The following is a 26,045-nucleotide window of genomic DNA, read 5'->3' as shown; positions in this document are numbered from 1 at the left end:
CTCTATATAATAGATCCCTCTGCGTGTAATGACTATATAATAGATCCCTCTGCGTGTAATGACTATATAATAGATCCCTCTGCGTGTAATGACTCTATATAATAGATCCCTCTGCGTGTAATGACTCTATATAATAGATCCCTCTGCGTGTAATGACTATATAATAGATCCCTCTGCGTGTAATGACTCTATATTAGATCCCTCTGCGTGTAATGACTCTATATAATAGATCCCTCTGTGTGTAATGACTATATAATAGATCCCTCTGTGTGTAATGACTCTATATAATAGATCCCTCTGTGTGTAATGACTCTATATAATAGATCCCTGTGTGTAATGACTATATAATAGATCCCTCTGTGTGTAATGACTCTATATAATAGATCCCTCTGCGTGTAATGACTCTATATAATAGATCCCTCTGCGTGTAATGACTATATAATAGATCCCTCTGCATGTAATGACTCTCTATAATAGATCCCTCTGAGTGTAATGACTCTCTATAATAGATCCCTCTGCGTGTAATGACTCTATATAATAGATCCCTCTGCGTGTAATGACTATATAATAGATCCCTGTGTATAATGACTCTATATAATAGATCCCTGTGTGTAATGACTCTATATAATAGATCCCTCTGTGTATAATGACTCTATATAATAGATCCCTGTGTATAATGACTCTATATAATAGATCCCTCTGCGTGTAATGACACTATATAATAGATTCCTCTGCGTGTAATGACTCTATATAATAGATCCCTCTGCGTGTAATGACTCTATATAATAGATCCCTCTGCGTGTAATGACTCTATATAATAGATCCCTGTGTGTAATGACTCTATATAATAGATCCCTGTGTGTAATGACTCTATATAATAGATCCCTGTGTGTAATGACTCTATATAATAGATCCCTGTGTATAATGACTCTATAATAGATCCCTCTGCGTGTAATGACTCTATAATAGATCCCTCTGCGTGTAATGACTATATAATAGATCCCTCTGTGTGTAATGACTATATAATAGATCCCTCTGTGTGTAATGACTCTATATAATAGATCCCTGTGTGTAATGACTATATAATAGATCCCTCTGTGTGTAATGACTCTATATAATAGATCCCCCTGTGTGTAATGACTCTATATAATAGATCCCCCTGTGTGTAATGACTCTATATAATAGATCCCTCTGTGTGTAATGACTCTATATAATAGATCCCTGTGTGTAATGACTCTATATAATAGATCACTCTGTGTAATGACTCTATATAATAGATCACTCTGTGTAATGACTCTATATAATAGATCCCTGTGTAATGACTCTATATAATAGATCCCCCTGTGTGTAATGACTCTATATAATAGATCCCTCTGTGTGTAATGACTCTATATAATAGATCCCTCTGTGTGTAATGACTCTATATAATAGATCACTCTGTGTGTAATGACTCTATATAATAGATCCCTCTGTGTGTAATGACTCTATATAATAGATCCCTCTGTGTGTAATGACTCTATATAATAGATCCCTCTGCGTGTAATGACTCTATATAATAGATCCCCCTGCGTGTAATGACTCTATATAATAGATCCCTCTGCGTGTAATGACTATATAATAGATCCCTCTGCGTGTAATGACTCTATATAATAGATCCCTCTGCGTGTAATGACTCTATATAATAGATCCCCCTGTGTGTAATGACTCTATATAATAGATCCCTCTGTGTGTAATGACTCTATATAATAGATCCCTGTGTGTAATGACTCTATATAATAGATCCCTGTGTGTAATGACTCTATATAATAGATCACTCTGTGTAATGACTCTATATAATAGATCCCTGTGTAATGACTCTATATAATAGATCCCCCTGTGTGTAATGACTCTATATAATAGATCCCTCTGTGTGTAATGACTCTATATAATAGATCCCTCTGTGTGTAATGACTCTATATAATAGATCACTCTGTGTAATGACTCTATATAATAGATCCCTCTGTGTGTAATGACTCTATATAATAGATCCCTCTGTGTGTAATGACTCTATATAATAGATCCCTCTGTGTGTAATGACTCTATATAATAGATCCCTCTGTGTGTAATGACTCTATATAATAGATCCCTCTGTGTGTAATGACTCTATATAATAGATCCCTCTGTGTGTAATGACTCTATATAATAGATCCCTCTGCGTGTAATGACTCTATATAATAGATCCCTGTGTGTAATGACTCTATATAATAGATCCCTGTGTGTAATGACTCTATATAATAGATCCCTGTGTGTAATGACTCTATATAATAGATCCCTGTGTATAATGACTCTATAATAGATCCCTCTGCGTGTAATGACTCTATAATAGATCCCTCTGCGTGTAATGACTATATAATAGATCCCTCTGCGTGTAATGACTATATAATAGATCCCTCTGTGTGTAATGACTCTATATAATAGATCCCTGTGTGTAATGACTCTATATAATAGATCCCTGTGTATAATGACTCTATATAATAGATCACTCTGTGTAATGACTCTATATAATAGATCCCTCTGCGTGTAATGACTCTATATAATAGATCCCTCTGCGTGTAATGACTATATAATAGATCCCTCTGTGTGTAATGACTCTATATAATAGATCCCCCTGTGTGTAATGACTCTATATAATAGATCCCCCTGTGTGTAATGACTCTATATAATAGATCCCTCTGTGTGTAATGACTCTATATAATAGATCCCTGTGTGTAATGACTCTATATAATAGATCCCTGTGTGTAATGACTCTATATAATAGATCACTCTGTGTAATGACTCTATATAATAGATCACTCTGTGTAATGACTCTATATAATAGATCCCTGTGTAATGACTCTATATAATAGATCCCCCTGTGTGTAATGACTCTATATAATAGATCCCTCTGTGTGTAATGACTCTATATAATAGATCCCTCTGTGTGTAATGACTCTATATAATAGATCACTGTGTAATGACTCTATATAATAGATCCCTCTGTGTGTAATGACTCTATATAATAGATCCCTCTGTGTGTAATGACTATATAATAGATCCCTCTGTGTGTAATGACTCTATATAATAGATCCCTCTGTGTGTAATGACTCTATATAATAGATCCCTCTGTGTGTAATGACTCTATGTAATAGATCCCCCTGTGTGTAATGACTCTATATAATAGATCCCCCTGCGTGTAATGACTCTATATAATAGATCCCTCTGCGTGTAATGACTATATAATAGATCCCTCTGTGTGTAATGACTCTATAATAGATCCCTCTGTGTGTAATGACTCTATATAATAGATCCCTCTGTGTGTAATGACTTTATATAATAGATCCCTCTGTGTGTAATGACTATATAAAATAGATCCCTCTGTGTGTAATGACTATATAAAATAGATCCCTCTGCATGTGTAATGACTATATAATAGATCCCTCTGTGTGTAATGACTCTATATAATAGATCCCTCTGTGTGTAATGACTCTATGTAATAGATCCCCCGTGTGTAATGACTCTATATAATAGATCTCTCTGTGTGTAATGACTCTATATAATAGATCCCTCTGTGTGTAATGACTATATAATAGATCCCTCTGCGTGTAATGACTCTATATAATAGATCCCCCTGCGTGTAATGACTATATAATAGATCCCTCTGTGTGTAATGACTATATAATAGATCCCTCTGTGTGTAATGACTCTATATAATAGATCCCTCTGCGTGTAATGACTATATAATAGATCCCTCTGCGTGTAATGACTCTATATAATAGATCCCTCTGCGTGTAATGACTCTATATAATAGATCCCTCTGCGTGTAATGACTCTATATAATAGATCCCTCTGCGTGTAATGACTCTATATAATAGATCCCTCTGTGTGTAATGACTCTATATAATAGATCCCTCTGTGTGTAATGACTCTATATAATAGATCCCTCTGTGTGTAATGACTCTATATAATAGATCCCTCTGTGTGTAATGACTATATAATAGATCCCTCTGTGTAATGACTCTATATAATAGATCCCTCTGTGTAATGACTATATAATAGATCCCTCTGTGTGTAATGACTCTATATAATAGATCCCTCTGTGTGTAATGACTATATAATAGATCCCTCTGTGCAATGACTCTATATAATAGATCCCTCTGTGTGTAATGACTCTATATAATAGATCCCTCTGTGTGTAATGACTCTATATAATAGATCCCTCTGTGTGTAATGACTCTATATAATAGATCTCTCTGTGTGTAATGACTCTATATAATAGATCCCTCTGCGTGTAATGACTCTATATAATAGATCCCTCTGTGTGTAATGACTCTATATAATAGATCCCTCTGTGTGTAATGACTCTATATAATAGATCCCTCTGTGTGTAATGACTATATAATAGATCCCTCTGTGTAATGACTCTATATAATAGATCCCTCTGTGTAATGACTATATAATAGATCCCTCTGTGTGTAATGACTCTATATAATAGATCCCTCTGTGTGTAATGACTATATAATAGATCCCTCTGTGTAATGACTCTATATAATAGATCCCTCTGTGTAATGACTATATAATAGATCCCTCTGTGTGTAATGACTCTATATAATAGATCCCTCTGTGTGTAATGACTATATAATAGATCCCTCTGTGCAATGACTCTATATAATAGATCCCTCTGTGTGTAATGACTCTATATAATAGATCCCTCTGTGTGTAATGACTCTATATAATAGATCCCTCTGTGTGTAATGACTCTATATAATAGATCCCTCTGTGTGTAATGACTCTGTATAATAGATCCCTTTAGTGAGAAGCAGCTCTATGTAAGCTCAGATAGCAGAGGAGATATTTCCTGCAGTCCTATGTAACAGGTGAGATTCTCACCCAGGATGGAGACTTTGCTCAGGAACTCCTCGTACATCTTCCGTTTCCGCAGCGTGCTCCCCTGTAAGACATGCTGGTATTAGTCACTGCCGCCCGCGCTCCGTGCCCCCGCACTCAGCGCCTGCCCGCTGCCGCCACTACCCACCATGAGGATCCTCCGGTAACTGTCGCGGTCGATCCCCCACAGCTTCACGTTGGTTTTGGCTTTCACAGTCGCAGCTCTCGGAGTTCCATAAATCAGAGCGAGTTCTCCGAAGCTGCCGCCCTCCCCGATGCTGGTCATCCACTCACTGCTGACATAGACCTGAAAGAGGGGCAGGGTCCGACCGGGGCGCTGAGCATGCCCCAATGCTGAACACTACAAGCCCCACCCCCATCGCTACACAGCCCCGCCCCTGAAGTGTACAAGCCCCACCCCCAGCACTACACATTACCCGCCCCTCAACTGTACAAGCCCCACCCCCAGTGCTACACATGCTCCACCCCTAGCACTATGCAAGCCGCACCCCCAGCGCTACACAGCCCCGCCCCTGAAGTGTACAAGTCCCAGCCCCGGTGCTACAAAGCCCCACCCCTGAACTGTACAAGCCCCACCCCTAGCACTACACAGCCCCGCCCCTGAAGTGTACAAGTCCCAAACCCGGTGCTACACAGCCCCGCCCCTGAAGTGTACAAGCCCCACCCCTAGTACTACACAGCCTCGCCCCTGAAGTGTACAAGTCCCACCCCCGGTGCTACAAAGCCCCACCCCTGAACTGTACAAGCCCCACCCCTAGCACTACACAGCCCCGCCCCTGAAGTGTACAAGTCCCAAACCCGGTGCTACAAGGCCCCATCCCTGAAGTGTACAAAACCCACCCCCAGTGCTACACAGCCCCGCCCTTAAAGTGTACAAGCCCCACCCCCAGCACTACACAGCCCCGCCCCTTAACTGTACAAGCCCCACCCCCAGTGCTACACATGCTCCACCCCTAGCACTATACAAGCCCCACCCCCAGCGCTACACAGCCCCGCCCCTGAACTGTACAAGCCCCACCCCCAGTGCTACAGATGCTCCACCCCTAGCACTATACAAGCCCCACCCCCAGCACTACAAGCCTCAATCATAATTTGTTGGACAGTATACTCACATCCATCTCACCCTGGTCAACAACATAGAAGTTATCTCCTTCATCCCCTGCAAGAGGCCAGAGCAGTGTGAGCAGGGACAGCGGAGCCCCCGATGCTGGCCATCCCCTGACACGGACCACCGCTACACGTCGCCCCCATACCTTGCTGTATCACCGTCTCTCCAGCGATGTAGGTCACAGAGAACATGGCATCGAAGATATCACTAAGGCACAAAGACCAGAAGTTAGTGGCGGCAGTCAGGAAGCTGAGATACGAGGGGCTGTATGCAGGAAAGAGAGTACACCCGACACTGTCAAGCCCAGGATGTCTCAGCTCCGTACCCTCTCACATACAGCCCCCCATGTCTCAGCTAAGTACCCTCTCACATACAGCCCCCCATATCTCAGCTCCACCTCTACTCACATACAGCCCCCCATATCTCAGCTCCGCACCCTCTCACATACAGTCCCCTGTATCTCAGCTCCGTACACTCTCACATACAGCCCCCCATATCTCAGCTCCAACTCTACTCGCATACAGCCCCCCGTATCTCAGCTCCGCACCCTCTCAAATACAGCCCCCCATATCTCAGCTCCAACTCTACTCACATACAGCCCCCCGTATCTCAGCTCCGCACCCTCTCACATACAGCCCCCCATATCTCAGCTCCACCTCTCCTCACATACAGCCCCCCGTATCCTAGCTCCACCTCTCCTCACAGTCACATACAGCCCCCCGTATCTCAGCTCTGCACCTCCTCACATACAGCCCCCCGTATCTCAGCTCTGCACCTCCTCACATACAGTCCCCCATATCTCAGCTCTGCACCCCCTCATACACCTCCTGTATCTCAGCTCTGCACCCCCTCATACACCTCCTGTATCTCAGCTCTGCACCCCCTCATACACCTCCTGTATCTCAGTTCTGCACCTCCTCACATACAGTCCCGTGTATCTCAGCTCTGCACCTCCTCACATACACCTCCTGTATCTCAGCTCTGCACCCCCTCACATACACCTCCTGTATCTCAGCTCTGCACCTCCTCACATACACCTCCTGTATCTCAGCTCTGCACCTCCTCACATACACCTCCTGTATCTCAGCTCTGCACCCCCTCACATACACCTCCTGTATCTCAGCTCTGCACCTCCTCACATACACCTCCTGTATCTCAGCTCTGCACCTCCTCACATACACCTCCTGTATCTCAGCTCTGCACCCCCTCACATACACCTCCTGTATCTCAGCTCTGCACCCCCTCACATACACCTCCTGTGTCTCAGCTCTGCACCCCCTCACATACAGTCCCCCATATCTCAGCTCTGCACCCCCTCACATACAGTCCCCCATATCTCAGCTCTGCACCCCCTCACATACAGTCCCCCATATCTCAGCTCTGCACCCCCTCACATACACCTCCTGTGTCTCAGCTCTGCACCCCCTCACATACAGTCCCCCATATCTCAGCTCTGCACCCCCTCACATACACCTCCTGTATCTCAGCTCTGCTCCTCCTCACATACAGTCAACTGTATCTCAGCTCTGCTCCTCCTCACATACAGTCCCCTGTATCTCAGATCTGCACCCCCTCACATACACCTCCTGTATCTCAGCTCTGCACCCCCTCACATACACCTCCTGTATCTCAGCTCTGCACCTCCTCACATACGCCCCCCGTATCTCAGCTCTGCACCCCCTCACATACACCTCCTGTATCTCAGCTCTGCTCCTCCTCACATACAGTCCCCTGTATCTCAGCTCTGCTCCTACTCACATACACCTCCTGTATCTCAGCTCTGCTCCTCCTCACATACACCTCCTGTATCTCAGCTCTGCACCTCCTCACATACAGTCCCCCGTATCTCAGCTCTGCTCCTCCTCACATACACCTCCTGTATCTCAGCTCTGCACCCCCTCACATACACCTCCTGTATCTCAGCTCTGCACCCCCTCACATACAGTCCCCCGTATCTCAGCTCTGCTCCTCCTCACATACACCTCCTGTATCTCAGCTCTGCACCCCCCCACATACAGCCCCTGTATCTCAGCTCTGCACCCCCTCACATACAGTCCCCCGTATCTCAGCTCTGCACCTCCTCACATACACCTCCTGTATCTCAGCTCTGCACCTCCTCACATACACCTCCTGTATCTCAGCTCTGCACCCCCTCACATACACCTCCTGTATCTCAGCTCTGCACCTCCTCACATACACCTCCTGTATCTCAGCTCTGCACCTCCTCACATACACCTCCTGTATCTCAGCTCTGCACCCCCTCACATACACCTCCTGTATCTCAGCTCTGCACCCCCTCACATACACCTCCTGTGTCTCAGCTCTGCACCCCCTCACATACACCTCCTGTGTCTCAGCTCTGCACCCCCTCACATACAGTCCCCCATATCTCAGCTCTGCACCCCCTCACATACAGTCCCCCATATCTCAGCTCTGCACCCCCTCACATACACCTCCTGTGTCTCAGCTCTGCACCCCCTCACATACAGTCCCCCATATCTCAGCTCTGCACCCCCTCACATACACCTCCTGTATCTCAGCTCTGCACCTCCTCACATACGCCCCCCGTATCTCAGCTCTGCACCCCCTCACATACACCTCCTGTATCTCAGCTCTGCTCCTCCTCACATACAGTCCCCTGTATCTCAGCTCTGCTCCTCCTCACATACAGTCCCCCGTATCTCAGCTCTGCACCCCCTCACATACACCTCCTGTATCTCAGCTCTGCACCTCCTCACATACAGTCCCCCGTATCTCAGCTCTGCACCCCCTCACATACACCTCCTGTATCTCAGCTCTGCACCCCCTCACATACACCTCCTGTATCTCAGCTCTGCACCCCCTCACATACAGGCCCCCGGATCTCAGCTCTGCACCTCCTCACATACAGCTCCCTGTATCTCAGCTCTGCACCTCCTCACATACAGTCCACCGTATCTCAGCTCTGCACCCCCTCACATACAGTCCCCTGTATCTCAGCTCTGCTCCTCCTCACATACAGTCCCCTGCATCTCAGCTCTGCACCCCCTCACATACACCTCCTGTATCTCAGCTCTGCACTCCCTCACATACAACTCCTGTATCTCAGCTCTGCACCCCCTCACATACACCTCCTGTTTCTCAGCTCTGCACCCCCTCACATACACCTCCTGTATCTCAGCTCTGCACCTCCTCACATACACCTCCTGTATCTCAGCTCTGCACCCCCTCATACACGTCCTGTATCTCAGCTCTGCACCTCCTCACATACACCTCCTGTATCTCAGCTCTGCACTCCCTCACATACACCTCCTGTATCTCAGCTCTGCACTCCCTCACATACACCTCCTGTATCTCAGCTCTGCACCTCCTCACATACACCTCCTGTATCTCAGCTCTGCACCTCCTCACATACACCTCCTGTATCTCAACTCTGCACCCCCTCACATACACCTCCTGTATCTCAGCTCTGCACCCCCTCACATACACCTCCTGTATCTCAGCTCTGCACCTCCTCACATACACCTCCTGTATCTCAGCTCTGCACCCCCTCACATACACCTCCTGTATCTCAGCTCTGCACCTCCTCACATACACCTCCTGTATCTCAACTCTGCACCCCCTCACATACACCTCCTGTATCTCAGCTCTGCATCCCCTCACATACACCTCCTGTATCTCAGCTCTGCACCTCCTCACATACACCTCCTGTATCTCAGCTCTGCACCTCCTCACATACACCTCCTGTATCTCAACTCTGCACCCCCTCACATACACCTCCTGTATCTCAGCTCTGCATCCCCTCACATACACCTCCTGTATCTCAGCTCTGCACCTCCTCACATACACCTCCTGTATCTCAGCTCTGCACCTCCTCACATACACCTCCTGTATCTCAGCTCTGCACCTCCTCACATACGCCCCCCGTATCATAGCTCTGCACCCCCTCACATGCGCCCCCCGTATCTCAGCTCCACCTCTCTTCAGTCACATACACCTCCTGTATCTCAGCTCTGCACCTCCTCACATACAGTCCCGTGTATCTCAGCTCTGCACCTCCTCACATACACCTCCTGTATCTCAGCTCTGCACCTCCTCACATACGCCCCCCGTATCTCAGCTCTGCACCCCCTCACATACAGTCCCCTGTATCTCAGCTCTGCTCCTCCTCACATACAGTCCCCTGTTTCTCAGCTCTGCACCCCCTCACATACACCCCCCGTATCTCAGCTCTGCACCCCCTCACATACACCTCCTGTATCTCAGCTCTGCACCCCCTCACATACAGTCCCCCGTATCTCAGCTCTGCACCTCCTCACATACAGTCCCCTGTATCTCAGCTCTGCACCCCCTCACATACACCTCCTGTGTCTCAGCTCTGCACCCCCTCACATACAGTCCCCCATATCTCAGCTCTGCACCCCCTCACATACACCTCCTGTATCTCAGCTCTGCACCTCCTCACATACGCCCCCTGTATCTCAGCTCTGCACCCCCTCACATACACCTCCTGTATCTCAGCTCTGCTCCTCCTCACATACAGTCAACTGTATCTCAGCTCTGCTCCTCCTCACATACAGTCCCCGTATCTCAGCTCTGCATCCCCTCACATACACCTCCTGTATCTCAGCTCTGCTCCTCCTCACATACAGTCCCCTGTATCTCAGCTCTGCTCCTACTCACATACACCTCCTGTATCTCAGCTCTGCTCCTCCTCACATACACCTCCTGTATCTCAGCTCTGCACCTCCTCACATACAGTCCCCCGTATCTCAGCTCTGCTCCTCCTCACATACACCTCCTGTATCTCAGCTCTGCACCCCCTCACATACACCTCCTGTATCTCAGCTCTGCACCCCCTCACATACAGTCCCCCGTATCTCAGCTCTGCTCCTCCTCACATACACCTCCTGTATCTCAGCTCTGCACCCCCCCACATACAGCCCCCTGTATCTCAGCTCTGCACCCCCTCACATACAGTTCCCCGTATCTCAGCTCTGCACCTCCTCACATACACCTCCTGTATCTCAGCTCTGCACCTCCTCACATACACCTCCTGTATCTCAGCTCTGCACCCCCTCACATACACCTCCTGTATCTCAGCTCTGCACCTCCTCACATACACCTCCTGTATCTCAGCTCTGCACCTCCTCACATACACCTCCTGTATCTCAGCTCTGCACCCCCTCACATACACCTCCTGTATCTCAGCTCTGCACCCCCTCACATACACCTCCTGTGTCTCAGCTCTGCACCCCCTCACATACACCTCCTGTGTCTCAGCTCTGCACCCCCTCACATACAGTCCCCCATATCTCAGCTCTGCACCCCCTCACATACACCTCCTGTGTCTCAGCTCTGCACCCCCTCACATACAGTCCCCCATATCTCAGCTCTGCACCCCCTCACATACACCTCCTGTATCTCAGCTCTGCACCTCCTCACATACGCCCCCCGTATCTCAGCTCTGCACCCCCTCACATACACCTCCTGTATCTCAGCTCTGCTCCTCCTCACATACAGTCCCCTGTATCTCAGCTCTGCTCCTCCTCACATACAGTCCCCCGTATCTCAGCTCTGCACCCCCTCACATACACCTCCTGTATCTCAGCTCTGCACCTCCTCACATACAGTCCCCCGTATCTCAGCTCTGCACCCCCTCACATACACCTCCTGTATCTCAGCTCTGCACCCCCTCACATACACCTCCTGTATCTCAGCTCTGCACCCCCTCACATACAGGCCCCCGGATCTCAGCTCTGCACCTCCTCACATACAGCTCCCTGTATCTCAGCTCTGCACCTCCTCACATACAGTCCACCGTATCTCAGCTCTGCACCCCCTCACATACAGTCCCCTGTATCTCAGCTCTGCTCCTCCTCACATACAGTCCCCTGCATCTCAGCTCTGCACCCCCTCACATACACCTCCTGTATCTCAGCTCTGCACTCCCTCACATACAACTCCTGTATCTCAGCTCTGCACCCCCTCACATACACCTCCTGTATCTCAGCTCTGCACCCCCTCACATACACGTCCTGTATCTCAGCTCTGCACCTCCTCACATACACCTCCTGTATCTCAGCTCTGCACTCCCTCACATACACCTCCTGTATCTCAGCTCTGCACTCCCTCACATACACCTCCTGTATCTCAGCTCTGCACCTCCTCACATACACCTCCTGTATCTCAGCTCTGCACCTCCTCACATACACCTCCTGTATCTCAACTCTGCACCCCCTCACATACACCTCCTGTATCTCAGCTCTGCATCCCCTCACATACACCTCCTGTATCTCAGCTCTGCACCTCCTCACATACACCTCCTGTATCTCAGCTCTGCACCTCCTCACATACACCTCCTGTATCTCAGCTCTGCACCTCCTCACATACACCTCCTGTATCTCAACTCTGCACCCCCTCACATACACCTCCTGTATCTCAACTCTGCACCCCCTCACATACACCTCCTGTATCTCAACTCTGCACCCCCTCACATACACCTCCTGTATCTCAGCTCTGCACCCCCTCACATACACCTCCTGTATCTCAGCTCTGCACCCCCTCACATACACCTCCTGTATCTCAGCTCTGCACTCCCTCACATACACCTCCTGTATCTCAACTCTGCACCCCTCACATACACCTCCTGTATCTCAGCTCTGCACTCCCTCACATACACCTCCTGTATCTCAGCTCTGCACTCCCTCACATACACCTCCTGTATCTCAGCTCTGCACTCCCTCACATACACCTCCTGTATCTCAGCTCTGCACCTCCTCACATACACCTCCTGTATCTCAGCTCTGCACCTCCTCACATGAGCCCCCCGTATCTCAGCTCTGCACCCCTCACATACACCTCCTGTATCTCAGCTCTGCACCTCCTCACATACACCTCCTGTATCTCAGCTCTGCACCCCCTCACATACACCTCCTGTATCTCAGCTCTGCACCTCCTCACATACACCTCCTGTATCTCAGCTCTGCACCCCCTCACATACACCTCCTGTATCTCAGCTCTGCACCTCTTCACATACACCTCCTGTATCTCAGCTCTGCACCCCCTCACATACACCTCCTGTATCTCAGCTCTGCACCTCCTCACATACACCTCCTGTATCTCAGCTCTGCACCCCCTCACATACACCTCCTGTATCTCAGCTCTGCACCTCTTCACATACACCTCCTGTATCTCAGCTCTGCACCCCCTCACATACACCTCCTGTATCTCAGCTCTGCACCCCCTCACATACGCCCCCCGTATCTCAACTCTGCACCCCCTCACATACACCTCCTGTATCTCAGCTCTGCACCTCCTCACATACACCTCCTGTATCTCAGCTCTGCACCTCCTCACATACACCTCCTGTATCTCAACTCTGCACCCCCTCACATACACCTCCTGTATCTCAGCTCTGCACCTCCTCACATACACCTCCTGTATCTCAGCTCTGCACCCCCTCACATACACCTCCTGTATCTCAGCTCTGCACCTCCTCACATACACCTCCTGTATCTCAGCTCTGCACCTCCTCACATACACCTCCTGTATCTCAGCTCTGCACCCCCTCACATACACCTCCTGTATCTCAGCTCTGCACCTCCTCACATACACCTCCTGTATCTCAGCTCTGCACCTCCTCACATACACCCCCCGTATCTCAACTCTGCACCTCCTCACATACACCTCCTGTATCTCAGCTCTGCACCTCCTCACATACAGTCCCCCGTATCTCAGCTCTGCACCCCCTCACATACACCTCCTGTATCTCAGCTCTGCACCCCCTCACATACACCTCCTGTATCTCAGCTCTGCACCTCCTCACATACAGTCCCCCGTATCTCAGCTCTGCACCCCCTCACATACACCTCCTGTATCTCAGCTCTGCACCCCCTCACATACACCTCCTGTATCTCAGCTCTGCACCCCCTCACATACAGGCCCCCGGATCTCAGCTCTGCACCTCCCCACATACAGCCCCCTGTATCTCAGCTCTGCACCCCCTCACATACACCTCCCGTATCTCAGCTCTGCACCTCCTCACATACAGTCCACCGTATCTCAGCTCTGCACCCCCTCACATACAGTCCCCCGGATCTCAGCTCTGCACCTCCCCACATACAGCCCCCTGTATCTCAGCTCTGCACCCCCTCACATACACCTCCTGTATCTCAGCTCTGCTCCTCCTCACATACAGTCCCCTGCATCTCAGCTCTGCACCCCCTCACATACACCTCCTGTATCTCAGCTCTGCACTCCCTCACATACAACTCCTGTATCTCAGCTCTGCACCCCCTCACATACACCTCCTGTATCTCAGCTCTGCACCCCCTCACATACAGTCCCCCGTATCTCAGCTCTGCACCCCCTCACATACACCTCCTGTATCTCAGCTCTGCACCTCCTCACATACGACCCCCGTATCTCAGCTCTGCACCCCCTCACATACACCCCCCGCATCTCAGCTCTGCACCCCCTCACATACACCTCCTGTATCTCAGCTCTGCACCCCCTCACATACACCTCCTGTATCTCAGCTCTGCACCCCCTCATACAGTCCCCTGTATCTCAGCTCTGCACCCCCTCACATACACCTCCTGTATCTCAGCTCTGCATCTCCTCACATACACCTCCTGTATCTCAGCTCTGCACCTCCTCACATACAGTCCCCCATATCTCAGCTCTGCACCTCCTCACATACACCTCCTGTATCTCAGCTCTGCTCCTCCTCACATACAGTCCCCTGTATCTCAGCTCTGCACCTCCTCACATACGCCCCCCGTATCTCAGCTCTGCACCCCCTCACATACAGTCCCCCTGTATCTCAGCTCTGCACCCCCCCACATACAGCCCCCTGTATCTCAGCTCTACACCTCCTCACATACAGTCCCCTGTATCTCAGCTCTGCACCTCCTCACATACGCCCCCCGTATCTCAGCTCTGCACCCCCTCACATACAGTCCCCCGTATCTCAGCTCTGCACCTCCTCACATACTGCAGCCGTATCTCAGCTCTGCACCCCCTCACATACAGTCCCCCGTATCTCAGCTCTGCACCTCCTCACATACTGCAGCCGTATCTCAGCTGTACACCCCCTCACATACACCTCCTGTATCTCAGCTCTGCACCTCCTCACATACACCTCCTGTATCTCAGCTCTGCACCCCCTCACATACACCTCCTGTATCTCAGCTCTGCACCTCCTCACATACACCTCCTGTATCTCAGCTCTGCACCCCCTCACATACACCTCCTGTATCTCAGCTCTGCACCTCCTCACATACACCTCCTGTATCTCAGCTCTGCACCCCCTCACATACACCTCCTGTATCTCAGCTCTGCACCTCCTCACATACACCTCCTGTATCTCAGCTCTGCACCCCCTCACATACACCTCCTGTATCTCAGCTCTGCACCTCCTCACATACACCTCCTGTATCTCAGCTCTGCACCTCCTCACATACACCTCCTGTATCTCAGCTCTGCACCCCCTCACATACACCTCCTGTATCTCAGCTCTGCACCTCCTCACATACACCTCCTGTATCTCAGCTCTGCACCCCCTCACATACACCTCCTGTATCTCAGCTCTGCACCCCCTCACATACACCCCCATATCTCAGCTCTGCACCCCCTCACATACACCTCCTGTATCTCAGCTCTGCACCTCCTCACATACAGTCCCCTGTATCTCAGCTCTGAACCCCCTCACATACACCTCCTGTATCTCAGCTCTGCACCCCCTCACATACACCTCCTGTATCTCAGCTCTGCACCCCCTCACATACACCTCCTGTATCTCAGCTCTGCACCTCCTCACATACAGCCCCCCGTATCTCAGCTCTGCACCTCCTCACATACACCTCCTGTATCTCAGGTCTGCACCTCCTCACATGCGCCCCCCGTATCAGCTCTGCACCCGCTCACATACAGTCCCCCGTATCTCAGCTCTGCACCTCCTTACATACACCTCCTGTATCTCAGCTCTGCACCTCCTCACATACACCTCCTGTATCTCAGCTCTGCACCTCCTCACATACGCCCCCCGTATCATAGCTCTGCACCCCCTCACATACACCTCCTGTATCTCAGCTCTGCACCTCCTCACATACACCTCCTCTATCTCAGCTCTGCACCTCCTCACATACAGTCCCTTGTATCTCAGCTCTGCACCCCCTCACATACGCCCCCCGTATCTCAGCTCTGCACCCCCTCACATACACCCCCCGTATCTCAGCTCTACACCTCCTCACATACACCTCCTGTATCTCAGCTCTGCTCCTCCTCACATACACCTCCTGTATCTCAGCTCTGCACCCCCTCACATACACCTCCTGTATCTCAGCTCTGCACCTCCTCACATACACCTCCTGTATCTCAGCTCTGCACCTCCTCACATACACCTCCTATATCTCAGCTCTGCACCCCCTCACATACACCTCCTGTATCTCAGCTCTGCACCTCCTCACATACACCTCCTGTATCTCAGCTCTGCACCCCCTCACATACGCCCCCATATCTCAGCTCTGCACCCCCTCACATACACCTCCTGTATCTAAGCTCTGCACCTCCTCACGTACAGTCCCCTGTATCTCAGCTCTGCACCCCCTCACATAAGCCCCCCGTATCTCAGCTCTGCACCCCCTCACATACAGCCCCCCGTATCTCAGATCTGCACCCCCTCACATACACCCCCCGTATCTCAGCTCTGCACCTCCTCACATACACCTCCTGTATCTCAGCTCTGCACCCCCTCACATACACCTCCTGTATCTCAGCTCTGCACTCCCTCACATACACCTCCTGTATCTCAGCTCTGCACCCCCTCACATACACCTCCTGTATCTCAGCTCTGCACTCCCTCACATACGCCCCCCGTATCTCAGCTCTGCACCCCTCACATACACCTCCTGTATCTCAGCTCTGCACCCCCTCACATACACCTCCTGTATCTCAGCTCTGCACTCCCTCACATACAGCCCCCTGTATCTCAGCTCTGCACCCCCTCACATACAGTCCCCCGTATCTCAGCTCTGCACCCCGTCACATACGCCCCCCGTATCTCAGCTCTGCACCCCCTCACATACAGTCCGCTGTATCTCAGTTCTGCACCCCTCACATACACCTCCTGTATCTCAGCTCTGCACCCCCTCACATACACCTCCTGTATCTCAGCTCTGCACCCCCTCACATACACCTCCTGTATCTCAGCTCTGCACCCCCTCACATACACCTCCTGTATCTCAGCTCTGCACCCCCTCACATACACCTCCTGTATCTCAGCTCTGCACCTCCTCACATACACCTCCTGTATCTCAGCTCTGCACCCCCTCACATACACCTCCTGTATCTCAGCTCTGCACCTCCTCACATACACCTCATGTATCTCAGCTCTGCACCCCCTCACATACGCCGCCATATCTCAGCTCTGCACCCCCTCACATACACCTCCTGTATCTCAGCTCTGCACCTCCTCATGTACAGCCCCCTGTATCTCAGCTCTGCACCCCCTCACATAAGCCCCCCGTATCTCAGCTCTGCACCCCCTCACATACAGCCCCCCGTATCTCAGCTCTGCACCCCCTCACATACACCCCCCGTATCTCAGCTCTGCACCCCCTCACATACAGCCCCCCGTATCTCAGATCTGCACCCCCTCACATACACCTCCTGTATCTCAGCTCTGCAACTCCTCACATACAGTCCCCCGTATCTCAGCTCTGCACCCCCTCACATACACCTCCTGTATCTCAGCTCTGCACCTCCTCACATACACCTCCTGTATCTCAGCTCTGCACCTCCTCACATACACCTCCTGTATCTCAGCTCTGCACCCCCTCACATACACCTCCTGTATCTCAGCTCTGCACCTCCTCACATACAGCCCCCCATGTCTCAGCTCCGCACCCCCTCACATACACCTCCTGTATCTCAGCTCTGCACCTCCTCACATACGCCCCCCGTATCATAGCTCTGCACCCCCTCACATACACCTCCTGTATCTCAGCTCTGCACCTCCTCACATACACCTCCTCTATCTCAGCTCTGCACCTCCTCACATACAGTCCCTTGTATCTCAGCTCTGCACCCCCTCACATACGCCCCCCGTATCTCAGCTCTGCACCCCCTCACATACACCCCCCGTATCTCAGCTCTACACCTCCTCACATACACCTCCTGTATCTCAGCTCTGCTCCTCCTCACATACACCTCCTGTATCTCAGCTCTGCACCCCCTCACATACACCTCCTGTATCTCAGCTCTGCACCTCCTCACATACACCTCCTGTATCTCAGCTCTGCACCTCCTCACATACACCTCCTATATCTCAGCTCTGCACCCCCTCACATACACCTCCTGTATCTCAGCTCTGCACCTCCTCACATACACCTCCTGTATCTCAGCTCTGCACCCCCTCACATACGCCCCCATATCTCAGCTCTGCACCCCCTCACATACACCTCCTGTATCTAAGCTCTGCACCTCCTCACGTACAGTCCCCTGTATCTCAGCTCTGCACCCCCTCACATAAGCCCCCCGTATCTCAGCTCTGCACCCCCTCACATACAGCCCCCCGTATCTCAGATCTGCACCCCCTCACATACACCCCCCGTATCTCAGCTCTGCACCTCCTCACATACACCTCCTGTATCTCAGCTCTGCACCCCCTCACATACACCTCCTGTATCTCAGCTCTGCACTCCCTCACATACACCTCCTGTATCTCAGCTCTGCACCTCCTCACATACACCTCCTGTATCTCAGCTCTGCACCTCCTCACATACACCTCCTCTATCTCAGCTCTGCACCTCCTCACATACAGTCCCTTGTATCTCAGCTCTGCACCCCCTCACATACGCCCCCCGTATCTCAGCTCTGCACCCCCTCACATACACCCCCCGTATCTCAGCTCTACACCTCCTCACATACACCTCCTGTATCTCAGCTCTGCTCCTCCTCACATACACCTCCTGTATCTCAGCTCTGCACCCCCTCACATACACCTCCTGTATCTCAGCTCTGCACCTCCTCACATACACCTCCTGTATCTCAGCTCTGCACCTCCTCACATACACCTCCTATATCTCAGCTCTGCACCCCCTCACATACACCTCCTGTATCTCAGCTCTGCACCTCCTCACATACACCTCCTGTATCTCAGCTCTGCACCCCCTCACATACGCCCCCATATCTCAGCTCTGCACCCCCTCACATACACCTCCTGTATCTAAGCTCTGCACCTCCTCACGTACAGTCCCCTGTATCTCAGCTCTGCACCCCCTCACATAAGCCCCCCGTATCTCAGCTCTGCACCCCCTCACATACAGCCCCCCGTATCTCAGATCTGCACCCCCTCACATACACCCCCCGTATCTCAGCTCTGCACCTCCTCACATACACCTCCTGTATCTCAGCTCTGCACCCCCTCACATACACGTCCTGTATCTCAGCTCTGCACTCCCTCACATACACCTCCTGTATCTCAGCTCTGCACCCCCTCACATACACCTCCTGTATCTCAGCTCTGCACTCCCTCACATACGCCCCCCGTATCTCAGCTCTGCACCCCTCACATACACCTCCTGTATCTCAGCTCTGCACCCCCTCACATACACCTCCTGTATCTCAGCTCTGCACTCCCTCACATACGCCCCCCTGTATCTCAGCTCTGCACCCCCCCACATACAGCCCCCTGTATCTCAGCTCTGCACCCCCTCACATACAGTCCCCCGTATCTCAGCTCTGCACCCCGTCACATACGCCCCCCGTATCTCAGCTCTGCACCCCCTCACATACAGTCCGCTGTATCTCAGCTCTGCACCCCTCACATACACCTCCTGTATCTCAGCTCTGCACCCCCTCACATACACCTCCTGTATCTCAGCTCTGCACCCCCTCACATACACCTCCTGTATCTCAGCTCTGCACCCCCTCACATACACCTCCTGTATCTCAGCTCTGCACCCCCTCACATACACCTCCTGTATCTCAGCTCTGCACCTCCTCACATACACCTCCTGTATCTCAGCTCTGCACCCCCTCACATACACCTCCTGTATCTCAGCTCTGCACCTCCTCACATACACCTCATGTATCTCAGCTCTGCACCCCCTCACATACGCCGCCATATCTCAGCTCTGCACCCCCTCACATACACCTCCTGTATCTCAGCTCTGCACCTCCTCATGTACAGCCCCCTGTATCTCAGCTCTGCACCCCCTCACATAAGCCCCCCGTATCTCAGCTCTGCACCCCCTCACATACAGCCCCCCGTATCTCAGCTCTGCACCCCCTCACATACACCCCCCGTATCTCAGCTCTGCACCCCCTCACATACAGCCCCCCGTATCTCAGATCTGCACCCCCTCACATACACCTCCTGTATCTCAGCTCTGCAACTCCTCACATACAGTCCCCCGTATCTCAGCTCTGCACCCCCTCACATACACCTCCTGTATCTCAGCTCTGCACCTCCTCACATACACCTCCTGTATCTCAGCTCTGCACCCCCTCACATACACCTCCTGTATCTCAGCTCTGCACCTCCTCACATACAGCCCCCCATGTCTCAGCTCCGCACCCCCTCACATACACCTCCTGTATCTCAGCTCTGCACCTCCTCACATACACCTCCTGTATCTCAGCTCTGCACCCCCTCACATACACCTCCTGTATCTCAGCTCTGCACCCCCTCACATACACTTCCTGTATCTCAGCTCTGCACCTCCTCACATACACCTCCTGTATCTCAGCTCTGCACCTCCTCACATACAGTCCCCTGTATCTCAGCTCTGCTCCTCCTCAAATACAGTCCCCTGTATCTCAGCTCTGCACCTCCTCACATACGCCCCCCGTATCTCAGCTCTGCACCCCCTCACATACAGTCCCCCTGTATCTCAGCTCTGCACCCCCCCACATACAGCCCCCTGTATCTCAGCTCTGCACCCCCTCACATACAGTCCCCCTGTATCTCAGCTCTGCACCCCCCCACATACAGCCCCCCGTATCTCAGCTCTGCACCTCCTCACATACGCCCCCCCGTATCTCAGCTCTGCACCAGCTCACATAAGCCCGCCGTATCTCAGCTGTGCACCCCCTCACATACACCTCCTGTATCTCAGCTCTGCACCTCCTCACATACACCTCCTGTATCTCAGCTCTGCACCCCCTCACATACACCTCCTGTATCTCAGCTCTGCACCTCCTCACATATACCTCCAGTATCTCAGCTCTGCACCCCCTCACATACACCTCCTGTATCTCAGCCCTGCACCCCCTCACATACACCTCCTGTATCTCAGCTCTGCACCCCCCCACATACAGCCCCCCATATCTCAGCTCTGCACCCCCTCACATACACCTCCTGTATCTCAGCTCTGCACCAGCTCACATAAGCCCGCCGTATCTCAGCTGTGCACCCCCTCACATACACCTCCTGTATCTCAGCTCTGCACCTCCTCACATACACCTCCTGTATCTCAGCTCTGCACCTCCTCACATACAGTCCCCTGTATCTCAGCTCTGCACCCCCTCTCATACGCCCCCCGTATCTCAGCTCTGCATCCCCTCACATACAGTCCCCCGTATCTCAGATCTGCACCCCCTCACATACACCCCCCGTATCTCAGCTCTGCACCTCCTCACATACACCTCCTGTATCTCAGCTCTGCACCTCCTCACATACACCTCCTGTATCTCAGCTCTGCACCCCCTCACATACACCTCCTGTATCTCAGCTCTGCACCTCCTCACATACACCTCCTGTATCTCAGCTCTGCACCTCCTCACATACACCTCCTGTATCTCAGCTCTGCACCTCCTCACATACAGTCCCCCGTATCTCAGCTCTGCACCTCCTCACATACACCTCCTGTATCTCAGCTCTGCACCTCCTCACATACACCTCCTGTATCTCAGCTCTGCATCTCCTCACATACAGCTCCCTGTATCTCAGCTCTGCACCTCCTCACATACAGTCCCCCTGTATCTCAGCTCTGCACCCCACCACATACAGCCCCCCGTATCTCAGCTCTGCACCTCCTCACATACGCCCCCCCGTATCTCAGCTCTGCACCAGCTCACATAAGCCCGCCGTATCTCAGCTGTGCACCCCCTCACATACACCTCCTGTATCTCAGCTCTGCACCTCCTCACATACACCTCCTGTATCTCAGCTCTGCACCTCCTCACATATACCTCCAGTATCTCAGCTCTGCACCCCCTCACATACACCTCCTGTATCTCAGCCCTGCACCCCCTCACATACACCTCCTGTATCTCAGCTCTGCACCCCCCCACATACAGCCCCCCATATCTCAGCTCTGCACCTCCTCACATACACCTCCTGTATCTCAGCTCTGCACCTCCTCACATACACCTCCTGTATCTCAGCTCTGCACCTCCTCACATACACCTCCAGTATCTCAGCTCTGCACCCCCTCACATACACCTCCTGTATCTCAGCTCTGCACCTCCTCACATACAGTCCCCTGTATCTCAGCTCTGCACCCCCTCTCATACGCCCCCCGTATCTCAGCTCTGCATCCCCTCACATACAGTCCCCCGTATCTCAGATCTGCACCCCCTCACATACACCCCCCGTATCTCAGCTCTGCACCTCCTCACATACAGCTCCCTGTATCTCAGCTCTGCACCTCCTCACATACACCTCCTGTATCTCAGCTCTGCACCTCCTCACATACAGTCCCCCGTATCTCAGCTCTGCACCTCCTCACATACACCTCCTGTATCTCAGCTCTGCACCTCCTCACATACGCCCCCCGTATCTCAGCTCTGCATCTCCTCACATACAGCTCCCTGTATCTCAGCTCTGCACCTCCTCACATACACCTCCTGTATCTCAGCTCTGCACCTCCTCACATACACCTCCTGTATCTCAGCTCTGCATCTCCTCACATACAGCTCCCTGTATCTCAGCTCTGCACCTCCTCACATACAGTCCCCCGTATCTCAGCTCTGCACCTCCTCACATACACCTCCTGTATCTCAGCTCTGCACCTCCTCACATACAGTCCCCCGTATCTCAGCTCTGCACCCCCCCACATACAGTCCCCTGTATCTCAGCTCTGCACCCCCTCACATACAGTCCCCCGTATCTCAGCTCTGCACCTCCTCACATACAGCCCCCCGTATCCCAGCTCTGCACCTCCTCACATACGCCCCCCCCCCGTATCTCAGCTCTGCACCAGCTCACATAAGCCCGCCGTATCTCAGCTGTGCACCCCCTCACATACACCTCCTGTATCTCAGCTCTGCACCTCCTCACATACACCTCCTGTATCTCAGCTCTGCACCCCCTCACATACACCTCCTGTATCTCAGCTCTGCACCTCCTCACATATACCTCCAGTATCTCAGCTCTGCAACCCCTCACATACGCCCCCCGTATCTCAGCTCTGCACCTCCTCACATACACCCCCGTATCTCAGCTCTGCACCCCCTCACATACACCTCCTGTATCTCAGCCCTGCACCCCCTCACATACACCTCCTGTATCTCAGCTCTGCACCCCCTCACATACACCCCCATATCTCAGCTCTGCACCCCCTCACATACACCTCCTGTATCTCAGCTCTGCACCAGCTCACATAAGCCCGCCGTATCTCAGCTGTGCACCACCTCACATACACCTCCTGTATCTCAGCTCTGCACGTCCTCAAATACAGTCCCCTGTATCTCAGCTCTGCACCTCCTCACATACACCTCCTGTATCTCAGCTCTGCACCCCCTCACATACACCTCCTGTATCTCAGCTCTGCACCTCCTCACATACACCTCCAGTATCTCAGCTCTGCACCCCTCACATACACCTCCTGTATCTCAGCTCTGCACCCCCTCACATACACCTCCTGTATCTCAGCTCTGCACCCCCTCACATACACCTCCTGTATCTCAGCTCTGCACCTCCTCACATACAGTCCCCTGTATCTCAGCTCTGCACCCCCTCTCATACGCCCCCCGTATCTCAGCTCTGCATCCCCTCACATACAGTCCCCGGTATCTCAGCTCTGCACCCCCTCACATACACCTCCTGTATCTCAGCTCTGCACCTCCTCACATACACCTCCTGTATCTCAGCTCTGCACCTCCTCACATACAGTCCCCCGTATCTCAGCTCTGCACCCCCTCACATACAGACCCCCGTATCTCAGCTCTGCACCTCCTCACATACAGCTCCCTGTATCTCAGCTCTGCACCTCCTCACATACAGTCCGCTGTATCTCAGCTCTGCACCTCCTCACATACAGTCCCCCGTATCTCAGCTCTGCACCTCCTCACATACACCTCCTGTATCTCAGCTCTGCACCTCCTCACATACACCTCCTGTATCTCAGCTCTGCATCTCCTCACATACAGCTCCCTGTATCTCAGCTCTGCACCTCCTCACATACAGTCCCCCGTATCTCAGCTCTGCACCTCCTCACATACACCTCCTGTATCTCAGCTCTGCACCTCCTCACATACAGTCCCCTGTATCTCAGCTCTGCACCCCCTCACATACAGTCCGTTTCTCAGCTCTGCACCTCCCCACATACACCTCCTGTATCTCAGCTCTGCACCTCCTCACATACACCTCCTGTATCTCAGCTCTGCACCTCCTCACATACACCTCCTGTATCTCAGCTCTGCACCTCCTCACATACACCTCCTGCATCTCAGCTCTGCACCCCGTCACATACGCCCCCCGTATCTCAGCTCTGCACCCCCTCACATACAGTCCGCTGTATCTCAGCTCTGCACCCCCTCACATACACCTCCTGTATCTCAGCTCTGCACTCCCTCACATACGCCTCCTGTATCTCAGCTCTGCACTCCCTCACATACACCTCCTGTATCTCAGCTCTGCACTCCCTCACATACACCTCCTGTATCTCAGCTCTGCACCCCCTCACATACACCTCCTGTATCTCAGCTCTGCACTCCCTCACATACGCCCCCCGTATCTCAGCTCTGCACCCCTCACATACACCTCCTGTATCTCAGCTCTGCACCCCCTCACATACACCTCCTGTATCTCAGCTCTGCACTCCCTCACATACGCCCCCCTGTATCTCAGCTCTGCACCCCCCCAAATACAGCCCCCTGTATCTCAGCTCTGCACCCCCTCACATACAGTCCCCCGTATCTCAGCTCTGCACCTCCTCACATACGCCAGTCGTATCTCAGCTCTGCACCCGCTCACATAAGCCCGCCGTATCTCAGCTGTGCACCTCCTCACATACACCTCCTGTATCTCAGCTCTGCACCCCCTCACATACACCTCCTGTATCTCAGCTCTGCACCCCCTCACATACACCTCCTGTATCTCAGCTCTGCACCCCCTCACATACACCTCCTGTATCTCAGCTCTGCACCTCCTCACATACACCTCATGTATCTCAGCTCTGCACCCCCTCACATATGCCCCCATATCTCAGCTCTGCACCCCCTCACATACACCTCCTGTATCTCAGCTCTGCACCTCCTCACGTACAGTCCCCTGTATCTCAGCTCTGCACCCCCTCACATAAGCCCCCCGTATCTCAGCTCTGCACCCCCTCACATACAGCCCCCCGTATCTCAGCTCTGCACCCCCTCACATACACCCCCCGTATCTCAGCTCTGCACCCCCTCACATACAGCCCCCCGTATCTCAGATCTGCACCCCCTCACATACACCTCCTGTATCTCAGCTCTGCAACTCCTCACATACAGTCCCCCGTATCTCAGCTCTGCACCCCCTCACATACACCTCCTGTATCTCAGCTCTGCACCTCCTCACATACACCTCCTGTATCTCAGCTCTGCACCTCCTCACATACACCTCCTGTATCTCAGCTCTGCACCCCCTCACATACACCTCCTGTATCTCAGCTCTGCACCTCCTCACATACAGCCCCCCATGTCTCAGCTCCGCACCCCCTCACATACACCTCCTGTATCTCAGCTCTGCACCCCCTCACATACACCTCCTGTATCTCAGCTCTGCACCTCCTCACATACACCTCCTGTATCTCAGCTCTGCTCCTCC

The 26,045-nt window shown here is 52.0% G+C and overlaps 1 protein-coding gene across 1 annotated transcript in view; it reads right to left on the bottom strand.

Moving 5' to 3' along the window:
* The window catches only part of PRKAR1A (protein kinase cAMP-dependent type I regulatory subunit alpha), an 85,798-nt gene that overhangs the window by 14,595 nt on the left and 45,158 nt on the right, over nt 1-26,045 (bottom strand). The window contains exons 5-8 of the mRNA XM_073660366.1: nt 6,177-6,238; nt 6,036-6,082; nt 5,051-5,209; nt 4,906-4,966 (exon numbers count right to left, since the gene is read on the bottom strand). Coding sequence (XP_073516467.1) covers nt 4,906-4,966; nt 5,051-5,209; nt 6,036-6,082; nt 6,177-6,238 — 329 coding nt within the window. The remainder of the gene's footprint in view (nt 1-4,905; nt 4,967-5,050; nt 5,210-6,035; nt 6,083-6,176; nt 6,239-26,045) is intronic.

The sequence above is a fragment of the Phyllobates terribilis genome, unplaced genomic scaffold (genome assembly GCF_046119375.1).
Source record: "Phyllobates terribilis strain yellow unplaced genomic scaffold, ASM4611937v1 Scaffold_25__1_contigs__length_18738178, whole genome shotgun sequence".
In the NCBI taxonomy this organism is placed as follows: domain Eukaryota; kingdom Metazoa; phylum Chordata; class Amphibia; order Anura; family Dendrobatidae; genus Phyllobates; species Phyllobates terribilis.
Note: the sequence above shows the minus strand (reverse complement) of the source record. Positions and strands in the feature narration are given on the sequence as shown.